Genomic DNA, 13,098 nt, shown 5'->3' with positions numbered 1-13,098 from the left:
CATAACCTGCCTTCAGATTAGAGCTACATATTTTGGTTAGTCATATGGAGAGCTAACTCAAGTTACGTTATTGCTCACCAGAATATCCAATAACTTTTTGACTGAATTTGAGTTTTAGGCACAAGCAAATTGTGCAATAAGCTGTTCACGTCACTATATCTTGTAAAGATGAAATAAATTTTCAGCTTGCTTCCACGTAATACATCTCTAAAAATCACTTTAATGTATGTCTCTTATGTAAAAATATGCAAAAATTTTTATATAAGCTGAGACACTTGCAATTTTCACCAAAATTTAAGTACCTGATTAATAAATGCTCTATGGAGACAGATGTAATATAAACAGGAAATGAGCGGAAATACAAACTTTCTTTTTACAAGGTTTTTGCTGTTTTTCAACTGCTATGAATACAAAATGGAGCCTCAAGGAAATCTCCTTCTTGAAATTTACTAGTTTTGTTTTGGATTTAAAAATATGCCAGAAAATACAAGTGCTGCCTTCCTGAGAATCCTATGGAGAGCAGGATAATTATAGACTATCTGGCAAAGTGCTAATTTTGTCAGTGGAAAAGACTCGTGTTAACCTGTGTCATTCTTCCATTCCTTTGATTCTGCAGAAGCTTTTGGAAACTGTGTAGCACGCTGACTCCAGGATAACTCCCAAGTTGTGCCTGTATAAGTAAAAAGCAAAACAAGCCCCACAGCTGCTGTTGTACGCAGTCACAGTAAATTCTTTTTCTACTGTTAGAGGAGAAAACTCATTCCAGTGCTGCATTATTAGACTGTACTTTTCACCTCTGGTCTTTTCTTGTCATATTTTAATATATTTCAGCTATCTAGTATGTAAAAACTGAGTAAGTTTTCTCTTCAGTATTTCAAGAATTTTTCACTTGGGGATTTGTTTTTGTTCCTCTAATCTATTTTCCATTAATATTGTCTATGCATTAATTTGACCTGGCATAGGCTTTCATTTTGTTGTTGTACGTGTGAATATGAGATGTCTCACATGAAGAGAGTGTGGGTTGTCAGTATTGACAAGACAATGGAGAATTAAGCTACATAGCTTTGAAGACAAGTGGTAGTTGAGGGGTTTGAAGTGTGGCATTTCCTCAAGGATTTCTTGTTTCCCATCTGCTTTGATGCACAGGTGGTACCTTTTGGCAAGATCAATTCTAATCATTGGGTAGAGTGCCATGAGTTTGCTGATGATACTCAGCTGTATCACTTACCCCTGTGCTCTGAGTTCTTTCCCCGCCCCGCAGTAATGCTTGACAGAGATCTCCAGATGGATAAATCAGAGCTGCCATATCCTCAGCCCCGGGAAAACAGGATGCTCACTGAGTTGTTGATCTGAGAGAGCTCTCTTGGGTGTGTGCCCATGTACAGAGGGATGTCTGTGGAGGCACAGGCAGAGTCTTGTCATCATTTTAGAAGGTTTCACTTTTCTGAAAAGGCTACTGTCAGGCTCTTAGGAGAATGATTTGGCTTTTCAAGTGAACAGCTTTTGTTGGCTATGACTTTTTTAAATTTCATTTTGACCTTGGAATAACAAGAGTTGCCCTCCTGCCCATGAGGCTTTATTACTGTAATTCCCAGGGTAGGTCTTGCAGCAGAGCATTTCTGTGGTGTGCTCAAAACAGTAAACTACAAACTCATCCCTTTAAGTAACTGTGGTTGCCTGACTAATGCCAGACCTGCACTGATTCACTATAAAGCAGCAAAATTAACTGAATTGACACAGTTGTATTATTCTTGTTGGTTTTAAGCTCGAAGTTGTCTCAAAAATTCAGCCAAATAGGTAGCTTGATACCAGCCACCTTTTGTTTCTCTAAGGTGATGTTCATCAGCTGTTTACTGTGAAACACACAGTGTGTGGGCAAGCTTCCACACCCTTGTGTTAATATCCAAATCCTTCTCAGTTGTTATTATTGCTGATCACAAATGCTGTAGTTTTAAGAGATGTGAATATAGAAAAAACAGCACAATTTTGAATGCCTGATATACAAATAAATATGCCAGAACTAGCTCGTTAACAAGTAGATCTATGAGCAGTGTAAATAATGGAGCATGTTTGTAATGGACTTACAGGTGTTCTCAAGGGTAGATTCTCAAGTGTTTAATAAGAGCTGAGCCAATGCTGCTGTCTTTTTCTCAGCGGAAACCCTAGTAATCTCTGCCTGCTACCTAGCTGCCTGTTTTCATGAAACTACATATATCTTATATTTCCACCCCTGTGTGTAATATGGTTGAAATTCGCTTAAAGTTTCAAAATTCTTAGAAAGAGCAAGGCAGGTGAACAAAACTAGAAACCAGATTGTATTAGTATTGTCTCCTTAGGTAAAAGTGATTGATACATAATTTCCCATTACTCTGTGAGTAGTTCTTGCCTTCAGATCACTGTAGTCAAGAAAAAAATAATAACATTAATGTCCAGACATTCAGCCATAAAGGGACTTCCTTGCAATACAAGTAGCAATAGGGAACTGAAACTTGATGACACATTTTCCCCATAGTCTCCATTTCTCCCAGGTTTAGTTTGTAGTGGACATCATTCAGGAATGAAGGCAAAAGAGTTTCTGGAAATTACAGAAATTATTTTTATATTATGCAAGGAGTTGTACTAGTAGTGGAACAAGAGGTATTATAATTTTATGAGGTGACTTTCAGGGTTTTGAGGCCTATGATCCAGCCTTTTCTTAACAGGAAGAGGAGGAAGACTCCTCAAAATGCAGTTGTGGTACCCATCCAAATCAAATGAGAAGCTAGATACAGGAATAGGTGGGAGAAGAAATTCACAAGAGAACTAGAAACAACAGAATATGTGTGGGAGAAAAGGAGGGCTACTGAAATAACGAGAATTTCTCTCTATGGCTCAGCTTGCCTGTATGATTTCCATGTACACATGGGAATATTATTATAGTCCTAAAAATAGTGCCGGATTAATGGGTGAACACAGACACATTCAAAACATGAAACTGATATGCTCCCTTGGTGGGGTAGGACACTGGTGTGCTAAGAGTTAGGGTTTACTAAGAGAACATTTTGAGGAATACAGGGACAAGCAATGGTGCTGGCCAACTAATTTTCAGGTTTTAAGATCAGTTTGCATTGTGTATACACTTTTTCATGCAGTAAATCCCATCTGTAAAGCAGGTGATTTTCTACTGCTTATAGCTACATTGTATAATATGCTTTATGCTTATAATATGCTCACCAGTAAACTCAATTTCTTTCAAAAAGCAAGAGAACACTTCTACATGTGTTACACATTGTCAGCTTACATAAGCACTTTAGGCAACTAGTTTAAATGGATATAAGACTACAATTTCTGTAAGGTCAGAGGTAAGCACACCAGAGAATCTGCAAACTTCTGTAAGCAAAGTGTAGAGTTAGCATCCTTTAAAATTTTGTGAGACAGTTGAGAGAGCAGAGGAGAGGCGAGTGTGGCTGCTGGGGTTGTTTCTCATGGACGCTGACTGGCTGGGAGGTACTTTTGTTCCTTGGGTCTGGATGTGCTTTGTGCATGTGTTAGGGTGCAAAAAGCCAAGATTCTAGTGGTGAGCTCTGTCCTTTGAGATTTTTAAGTATGGACACGCGTAGGCATACCAAGGTGTTTTCTATTCAAGAGCTCATTGAATGTCCTGCCTAGCTATGGGCAATTATTCAGGGCTTTGCCAGCTCCTGAGGACACAGAGCAGATCGGTAAACTGTTACTATTCCTCCAAACATTCATATATCACATATTGCCTTTTTCTTTTAAGCAATCCGGAGGACATGCTGCATGCCTCTGTATATTTGCATATAGCTTAGTGAGGCTGGAATTATTTATTGTAACCTTCATTCTGCTTAGTATAAGGAGAATGAAAATAACTGAATGACATTCAAATACTGGTTCTTGGTTTGGTTGGTTGGGAGTTTTTTGTTCTGTCTTGGTATCTAAGTATTGAACAAAATTTCTAAGGCCTAGATTCAGCAGGGCTTATTATTAATTTTAAGAAGCAGCAACAGGATTCTGGTTCAACAAAGTACTTCAGTAAGTGCCTACTTTTGTAAAGTGACAGTTAAAAGTATACTGCAGTGTTCTCATGGAGGACTTCATTTATCTTTTATGAGCCATGTTTCCTGCACAGGCTGGATCTTGTTCTTAAAATGCTTTTGTATACTCAGACATTTTAAGAGATATTTTTACCTACAGCAAAACAAAACAGGGAAAGACCTGACATGTTTATTTGTGTTTTGTTTGTTTTTAAAGCATTTTTGTGCAATGGAAAGTTTCACAAGCACTTACAAGAAATTTTTGTTCCCATGGTCATCCGCTACATCGATCTCATGGAATCATCAATTGCCCAGTCCATTCACAGAGGTCTTGAACAAGAGTCATGGCAACCTGTCAAGTAAGTGCTTTCTACAAGTTCTGAACAAAGCACCTGCCTATAGCTTTCTGTCTAATCAGGTGTTCTCCCCCATTGTCCTCTAAATATTCTATTTTTTATTGTATTCCTACATTGTTTATTTCTTCACAGGAGCATCACCAACAGTCTTCCTAATGTAGCTCTTCCAAAAGTTCCAAGTTTGCCTCTTAATCTTCCACAAATACCTAGCATTACTACACCAACCTGGATGACTTCTTTGTATGACTCCACGTGTGTATTCTTCAATAACCTTCTGACTGTATGTCAGCTCTGCATGGCCTTGCTAGTGTTCTGTGCAGCTGTATTTGGATTGCATGGTGTTTATGATCCCTTAGTTGGAAATCATTGTTTCTTGGGAGTGAGCCAAGCATGGACTGTTAGTGAGTTGCGCTTCCTAGTGCATTAAAATGTAGCAGTCTTAAACTTAAAAAATCAACTTGACAAAGGTTCAGTTATAGTATGAATGGTGTTTAATACCCTAAACAACCTAATGACTCTTCTGAATTAAAACACAGTGGGGAACCTTTTGGATAACTGATTTTAGATCATGGTTTTTTGAAGTGAGACAACCCATCATATTTGTGCATGGGTTCGATTAACTCATATATTGGTTCTGAAAATCACCGATTGCAAATATTGTCATTAGATTAAATATCCATGTTACAGGGAAATAGTAAAAGGTTAATAAGTACCCAAAATAGAAGTACATCCATTTATCTGTTTGAAAAAATATGTATTTATTTTTTACTTTTCTTCAACACTTCAGTGCTCTTTTCTTAAAAAAAAAAAAAAAAAAAAAGAAAATAGAGCAGATGTGCCCTGTACTATAGGAATATTCCCATAGTTACAGGCCAGATTTCTGTGTGAGGACACATTCATATACACTAGAGGAAGGCTCAAGAAGAACCCTGGTGTTTAGCTAAAGTTGTATTAGGAAAGGATGAATGTGCAAGGTTTCAAAAACCATACCTTCAAGATGCAAAGCTTGATAATATGATTTCAAACCAAGTATTATCTTCTCAAGTTTTGTAACAGAGTTAAACACTCCTAACAAGTACTTAGATCCATTACTGCAAGAGCTGATAGTTTGTGCTCTGCCAGACTTCTGGCACTTGTATGTTGAGTATTATGATTGTTGTTCTGCTGATAATTCCCCTAAAAGTTGACAAAATTCCTCTTACTCCTTGGCTTTGGTACCTTTTGTGTTTACTATAATAATGCTACATTTCTCCTGATGTGCTTATGCAAGTCATTTCAGCTTTGAATACAAACTAATTGGTCTTATGCTACTCAAATTCCTTTGTGTTATTCCCATTCTTTCAAGGGTTACTTTTTTTAAAGAATAGATTTCAGAGTTAAGAGTTGTTACAGTCTTACACGTGATCTTCTTACAGTATGTATTCTAGAAACCCCATGCAGTAGAAATAACTTGTAGGTATTAAAATTTGTGTATTTTGAATATTGAATTTATAATTAATAGATAATAAATATGGATTCTGGTTGGAGGTGGTAGAACGTTCCTAAATAAAGGTTTAGGAGTAGCAATTAATTCCTAGACTGTATTGTCAAAAAATGTGTGAGTATAATGAAATTCAGCCATTGGCACATTGTCCTTGCACATCTTCTGATATTAAGGTGTGTATGGCAAAGTTTGCTTAGCATCCTAACCTAATCAGTGAGGTTTTCAAAGAGTTTGGTGAACACTTAGGCTGATATGTGCTGTAAGCATTTGCCAGCAGTAGCTGTCGCTCTGCTGCTTCTCAAGAGAAGTGGGGACGAGTGGTATCCCCACTGCGGTGTAGTCTTTGTAAGGCCAACATCTCCTTTCAGCCGCCTCTCACAGCATTTGAAAAAGGTCTTCTAAGGTGCTGGCTCTGCTGTAGGCACCTTTTTGTGTTTTTTTTTTCCTAAATATAGAGTTTTCAAGTTGTATTTTGTGAAATATGTATAAATTAACATTCAAGATTGCAGGTAGTATTAAGTTACCTTTGTAATACTGTGGAATTCAGGTACTATTTTAAGAATCGGCCTACCTACGCCCCACTGAAGAGCCAAGTAACTTCTTAGAATGGCTGTGGGTTGTATTTGAATCAAAAATAAGTGTGAAGGCAATGCAAGCCCATTATTTCTCCTCCCAAGGTAACGAGTTTCCTCTTTCCTGCTGGTTGTGGTGTCTGAGCTTCTAGTAGAGGAAGTGGTTTACTTTACTGTTACATGAAAGAAAGGAGTGTTTTATTTCCCACGCTTGTCCCATCCAATCCTTTTCAGGAAGGTCAAAGCTTCCTCTTCCTAGTTAAATTCTTCAGTGGGGAGTGACCAAATACCTAGGCTCCGATACCTGTTAAGCAAAACCCAGTGTTTCCTGTCGCTTTTCCCTTTCAATGTGGTGAACACCCACCTTATATGGACTAGAATGTCATATTGTATTGTACGTAGCATCAGCAGAGACACCCAAGTTCAGGAGCCCAGGCCATGCTATGTCAGTCATCGCAGGTGAATCATTCTCCCCACTGACTGCCCCAAGTCTTTCTCTCCCAGTCCACTGTGCTCCCTCCTCCCAGCCGCGCAGGTGATGCTGTAGCAAAAGATGACTATGTATGTCACTAAGTTGTGCTGAACTTCTCTCTTTCTCTTTGAAAATGGTGATTTTGGCCAATTAATTGATTTGAATTACACGATTAAGAATCTATGGGCAAGAAGAATAAGAAAAAACAGTCTGTGAACCAACTGAGTTATAGTTAAATGTTTACCAAGGATGCTAAGTCCTGTGTCTATTTTGTCTGCAACAGGAAGAGATTTTGTGTTCTCCAAACTTGTTTGGTTCATTTTCATGTACATGCTGTTATGTTCGTATTTAAGTCCATTCATATTCAACAGAGCTGTTATGTGCCTACCTAAGAACTTTTGCTGAAGAGATGAAAATATATTCACTGTTAGGCATTTCTTTGTGTGCATTATTGATTAAAATAGATTTTTCCCTCTTTCACTTAAAATTTGCTGCAGTTCTTTTGAACAGTACCAGAGAAGATCATTTATCTTTTTTAATTAACTGGTTTCTTTTTTTTTTCCTTGATCACATGTTTTGCAGGAGTTACTGTATGGTGCTTATAATAGCACTTAGGGAGATCATTACCTATTTTCTGTTGTTTTGGCTTAACCTTTTATTATTTGGCATTGGAAAGGGAGATATGAAAAGGGGAACGTGTTATGAGTAGTAGTCTGTTTTTGTTGATTGGTCTCAAGAGAGGACAACTCAGAGGACACCTTGGCTAGACATGCAGAATACTGTGAATTATTGTTCCATTTGGCTGAAGACAGCACCCTTAAAGAACAGAAAAGTCTGAATGTTCTATAAAAGTTTCTAATCAGCCAGAATAAGGAGGTTTTTTCCTTAGTTATTCATTAATTCAAATATACTACTTTAAATTTCATTTTTGTTTCATTTCATACTTTAATTTCTCTGCCTCTTCTAGACCTGGCTTTTAAGTTAGATTTGTGATTTACGTGATTTAAGTTGTTTATGGTTTAATTTATATAATATTATTGTTTTCAGTGCAGACATGACATAGATTCACTGACCAAAAATATTGTAGATACAGACCTGAGGTTGTCTGTTGGTATCTGATGCTAGTGTTGAACACCAGGTTCAACAAAACTCCAGGCTTGGAAAACATGGAATAGGATACATGCTTGCAGGAGAGTAGTCCTTGTCTTGTCTTCCAGCCAGAGCAGGCAAGATCAAAGGAAATGTGTCAGGTATATTCTTCCTGCTGTAGCTCAGCTATAACAAGTGACAAGAGGGACTGGCTGGAGCAGTCACAGTGCTCTGATGGTGATGTGAAGGGATCTGCTCTGGACATGTCTGAGCTCTGCTGCTGTACCTCTCCATGTGCTTGTGGGCCACACTTCAGTGCTGTGTTGGGGACTGCAACACTGACTCTGTAATTAATGAAAATCCTCTTCTGTTGAAGAAATTCTGAGTTGACTTTCTGAGACCTGAATATACGTCTTGAGGCAGCATAAAGGAAGTAGAGCTGGTCCCTGTTTTGTAAACAATCCCCACAAAACTTTAATGAGTAGTAACTCAGTAATAACCTTAAAAAAAAGAAAATTGCAGTAATTTATAAAATCACCATCATTGCCGTGATAAATTCTACAAATTCTTGTAGGAAACCAGCTGATTTTGAATGGAAAATGTCCCTAGAAATTTAATATTTCTCCTATATTTTACTATCCAAAACTTCCCTATGGGGTTTCGCATCTGGGCAAGAAATATATTCTACATGTACTCTGGAGTGGTGTGTGTACTGATCTTGCAGGCAGTGTGCTTTATTAGTGGACTGTTTGACTTATTGTCACTGCTTAGGTAGCTGGCAAGCCTAGTAGGAAGCTGCCTCTCTCAGCTGTCAATGGATAAGTGAATTGCTTAGGAGGCTGTATGCAGCTCCTAACTTTAATATTCTAGATGATCTTGGAGGAACATTATGTCTTGGACCTTTTTTTGCTGTGTTCAGGATGATGCAAGGCATAAATAATTTAGGTTAAAATGGACCTCTAGAGATACCTGGTCCACTCTCCCAGTCAAAGTGTGACCAAATACAAAGTTAAATTGCCATTTGAAAAAAAAAAAAAAAAATAGAATGGGCATAATATTTGCCTCTTTAAATCTTTGGAAACCTTATGCTGCTGTGATCTGATTAAAAAGAGTGGAGAACTAGATAGTACCTTTTGCAGAAAGAACTAGTGCTGAAACCTGAGGTTTTGACCAGCAAAACAATGAAGTTTGTGCTTAATTTTAAAAATATAGCTACATTGAATAAAGTTTTTGAAGTAAAATACTGGTTCAGTTTCCTTGTAGAGCAATATTATTCCATTCATTAGATTGGAGTACCTTTACTATACATGTTAAAATGAAAAGGTTCTTGAATAATGGATGGAGATTCCAATGCTTTACTGGTTTGATTCAAGTGCAGGAGTTAAAAACTGAGTTTGGCTCTTCTTCTGAAGAGACATAACCAGCCCCTAGTAAGGAAAGGAAATCTACAGACTCTATGACCACTTCAGAGTATTGAGGGATATGTTGGCAATTAGTATTATTTCTAATGCTTTTGCTGATTAAGAGGCCAGGAAAAATCCTAAAATATAAATAAAACAAGTACCTGGTACAAATAGCAGTAACAAGGTGATTGAAATCAGTTTTCCGCAACATTTAACAAACAAATTAGATGTTTGTGTCTGGATGTGTGAAATAGGAACGAATAGTTTCTGTTGTAGCACTTTATTTTCCTTCCCCATCTTATTAGTATGATATGTTATTCAAATTCAAATATCATTGCTGAATAAAAAATTGAAGGATGGGAGCTTAAAATTACATGAAAAGAGAAAAAATGAATTAGTTTCTCACAGAATGAATTAGTGTTTCATGAACCTGTGTCCATTATTGCATTTATTATAATTGTGGAACTTCATTTGGTAGTCTAATAAAACCAAATTAAGTGGCTACCAGGGAGTGAACGTGCATAAGAATACATTGATGTTATTGAGGGTACATTAGTCCTCCTGAGTCCTAAAGAATTTCATTTGGAATTCCATTGGATGAAAGAGAAAAAAACTATGGAAAAAAGAAAACCAGTTAAGTTGTATGATCTGATGATGAAAAATGGTAGTTCTGTTTCTTGAGAAAGTATGGATTGTTTTCTAGAAAATATGTGTGCTTATCAACTGTAATTATATGCTGACATTGTCTCTCTTTCTGTCCCTATATAATTTATCTTCTTCTTTTACTGCAGTCATTTCAAAAATTGACTTAGTCTCTTTTGAATCAAATAATGTGTATAATGTAGCCTCTACAACTTCACTCACTGCCAATGTACACAGCAGGTGTAATGAAGTCTTCAGTATTTGCTTATCACATAACTTAAGAAACAGTCTAACAGGGTTATAAACTTTCTGAGAAGTTTGGGTGATTTGTTATTTCTATTTCTTAATTAAACTTAGCAGTGTGTAAGAGTGCTCCCTATTCAGGTCCAACCTTAACTGGTAACATCCCTGTGCAAGTTGTAATCTTAGCAGTCCCACGGGTGTTTTTCCTGTTCCTGCTGTTTTCTTTCAGGAGCAAAATGCAATGAAAAATTAACAATTACTGTTTAAAATAAGTGGGGAAAATATGCATGATATAAAAAAAAAAAAAACTGTCTAAAACTGCACAATATCCTGCTATGCATAATGAAGACATTGAAACATGTGCCCTTTGAAGCCACAGCTGAAGTCAGGGTCGGTCACTTGGCTTAATTTCACCGCCCGCTGTCTGTGCTGACCCGGTGTGGGGCGGTGGTGTTGCTGCTGGCTGAGGGGTGCAGTAGCTGGTCAGATAGTAGAGGTCCTTTTTGGTTTTTTGGTTTGTTTTTTTAATCCAACCCTGCTCTGTTCTCAACACACTCAACACTCACTGACTCCTTCCATGAGAGCTGGGATCCCTTAACACTTTGATAATGCTGTCCCTTTGTCATGAGGCAGAAGAATATGACAGTAGTGACATATTTAAACTATTTGTCTCTGAAATGAGACTCTCAGGCTGAGTTTCGCTGGCTTGTGTCACTAATATCCTGAATGCTGTGTTGCGTAGTATGGCTGTCCTTAAACAATAATCCAGGCATTGCAATACAATGCATCATGAAAATGTAATTAATCCACAATGACAGTGGAAGTATAACTGCTTAGTTACTGCTAAGATTAGCCTTAAATTGTTTTATCTTATCACAAGAAAATGTCTTTGAATTTAGCAATCAGTTCAGGGTGGAAGAAGATCTTTAAAACCACATGGACAATCTGAGATGACATAGAGCCATATTAATCCCCTGTTTTGTTTGTACACTGATTTCTCTAAATGGTTTCTGTTCTCTTTTTGCACTGGGCTCTGATGTTATTCCCTCAGTTACAATTAATGAGCATTTATCAAGGGACTATTTGTCTGGTAGCCATTTTACAATATTGCTACTAGCATCCTCATTTCTTTGGTAGGCTTATCTGCCAGAGTTATGAAGGCAAGAAAACATATGTGCAAAATCTTCACTGATTTGAAAAAGTCCTTACTAATTAATAACTCTAGTACCTTTTATTTTTCCTGTCAATTTGAACTTTGAGCTGCTTCATTTTCCATGTTCCACATCATCCCGTCTGCCTCCCTAGCCTGTCTTATTTCTCAGCTAACAGATGAGATGCATCCTAATCAAAGTCATTTAAAACTTCCCATGAACATTTTTGCATTCTTGGAATAAGAGCAACTGTGCTATGAGATACAGTGAAGTGAAGGAGGAGAATGGTGTGATAAGGAAATCTTATTACCTTAGATAATTCTGCAGCAACTGAGGTAGACATCATACACTTATCTTCTATTTCTTGGGGACTTTGTTTTGTTTTGTTTCTTATAGCAATGGCTCAGCTACATCAGAAGATCTTTTCTGGAAGCTGGATGCTCTGCAAATGTTTGTTTTTGATCTTCACTGGCCAGAACCAGAATTTGCCCACCATTTAGAGCAGAGACTTAAACTCATGGCCACTGACATGATAGAAGCCTGCGTTAAAAGGTACAGTTGAAATTATCAATTAAAAATTGGGAGAGATTTCAAAACATAGGAATGGCACTACTGTCTTGAAGAGGTACATCTGTACCAAAATGCTGTCACAGGAATCGGGGCAGCTCTAAAGAGATTGTGACTTGTGTGTATTTCCCAGCATCTGGCAGTCTGTAATTTGGCAACATATAGGAAATACCAAAAATGTCTACATATATTGTGGATCAGCCCTTGGAAGTGAATAAACCAAACCTCTTTTCTATTCCATATTTCTAGGAAATATTAACAAATCTCAGAATTCTGCTAGAATGTGTTTTTTTCTATTTGTACATTTTTCTTCTCCATTACTGTATTATTCTTTATGTTAATTAATAATATGACATAATTTTGTTGCTACTTTAGAGTACCGTCTCTAAGATACATATTACAAACTAGAGTATACAGCATTTCTGCAATTATGCAATAAACAAAGGAAGGCTTTCTGTAAGTCATCTGACAGAAACCAAGTTTTATATTGCTAAGCTTCTGGAAAATGTATAAAACATAATGTTGTGGTTTTTTTTTTTTTTTTCTTGAGCTCTATCTTATAATTAGGGTATATTCTTTAAAATTAAGCAAAGGTGATCTAAAAAGATCTCTGCCATATACTTCAGTACATACCATTGAGTTCAGAAGGGATTTCCTATTAGGTGCTTCAGAAGCCATGATCCCGCATACAGAGAAAGCTTAGACTGGACACATAAAAATACTGATTTTAAAAATATATATAAATATATAAAAATAGAAGTATAAGGAAAGAAATAAAGAAAGTTTGTAGACAATTAATAAAGTCAATCAGAAAATGTAAAACATCAATAAGGAAGGCTAAATAAACAGAGAAACTTTAAAGTCTGGTAAGGTTTAAATCCGGTAACACAGTATTTTATCATTTTCTATTAAACATCTTACACACAAGGAGACCCTCAGGCTTAGTATATGAGCCTATTGCCTGAGCTACAGTGATGAAGTCATGGTAAAAAAGGCAGAAGCATTTCACAAACATGTGTACTTGATTTTGGAAGGGGATGATACAGTGAACAGAATAAAAGTTTAAGCTCTGTAGCAAAGGAAGAT

The 13,098-nt window shown here is 37.0% G+C and overlaps 1 protein-coding gene across 9 annotated transcripts in view; it reads left to right on the top strand.

Annotated features, from left to right (window-relative positions):
- CADPS2 (calcium dependent secretion activator 2) overlaps positions 1-13,098 on the top strand; it is a 308,892-nt gene that overhangs the window by 250,960 nt on the left and 44,834 nt on the right. For 5 of the 9 annotated variants that reach the window (XR_010469580.1, XM_065048852.1, XM_065048847.1 and 2 more), the window contains 3 exons: positions 4,252-4,393; positions 4,523-4,642; positions 11,842-11,997. Coding sequence is in view for 8 of the 9 variants with exons in the window: in XM_065048852.1 (XP_064904924.1) it covers positions 4,252-4,393; positions 4,523-4,642; positions 11,842-11,997 (418 nt within the window). In the remaining variant the exon portion in view is untranslated. The remainder of the gene's footprint in view (positions 1-4,251; positions 4,394-4,522; positions 4,643-11,841; positions 11,998-13,098) is intronic. The other 4 variants (XM_065048851.1, XM_065048850.1, XM_065048849.1 and 1 more) reach the window with 1 other exon arrangement.

This window comes from Columba livia, chromosome 1 (assembly GCF_036013475.1).
Source record: "Columba livia isolate bColLiv1 breed racing homer chromosome 1, bColLiv1.pat.W.v2, whole genome shotgun sequence".
NCBI classification, from domain to species: domain Eukaryota; kingdom Metazoa; phylum Chordata; class Aves; order Columbiformes; family Columbidae; genus Columba; species Columba livia.
This window is presented reverse-complemented; position numbering and strand designations above follow the sequence as displayed.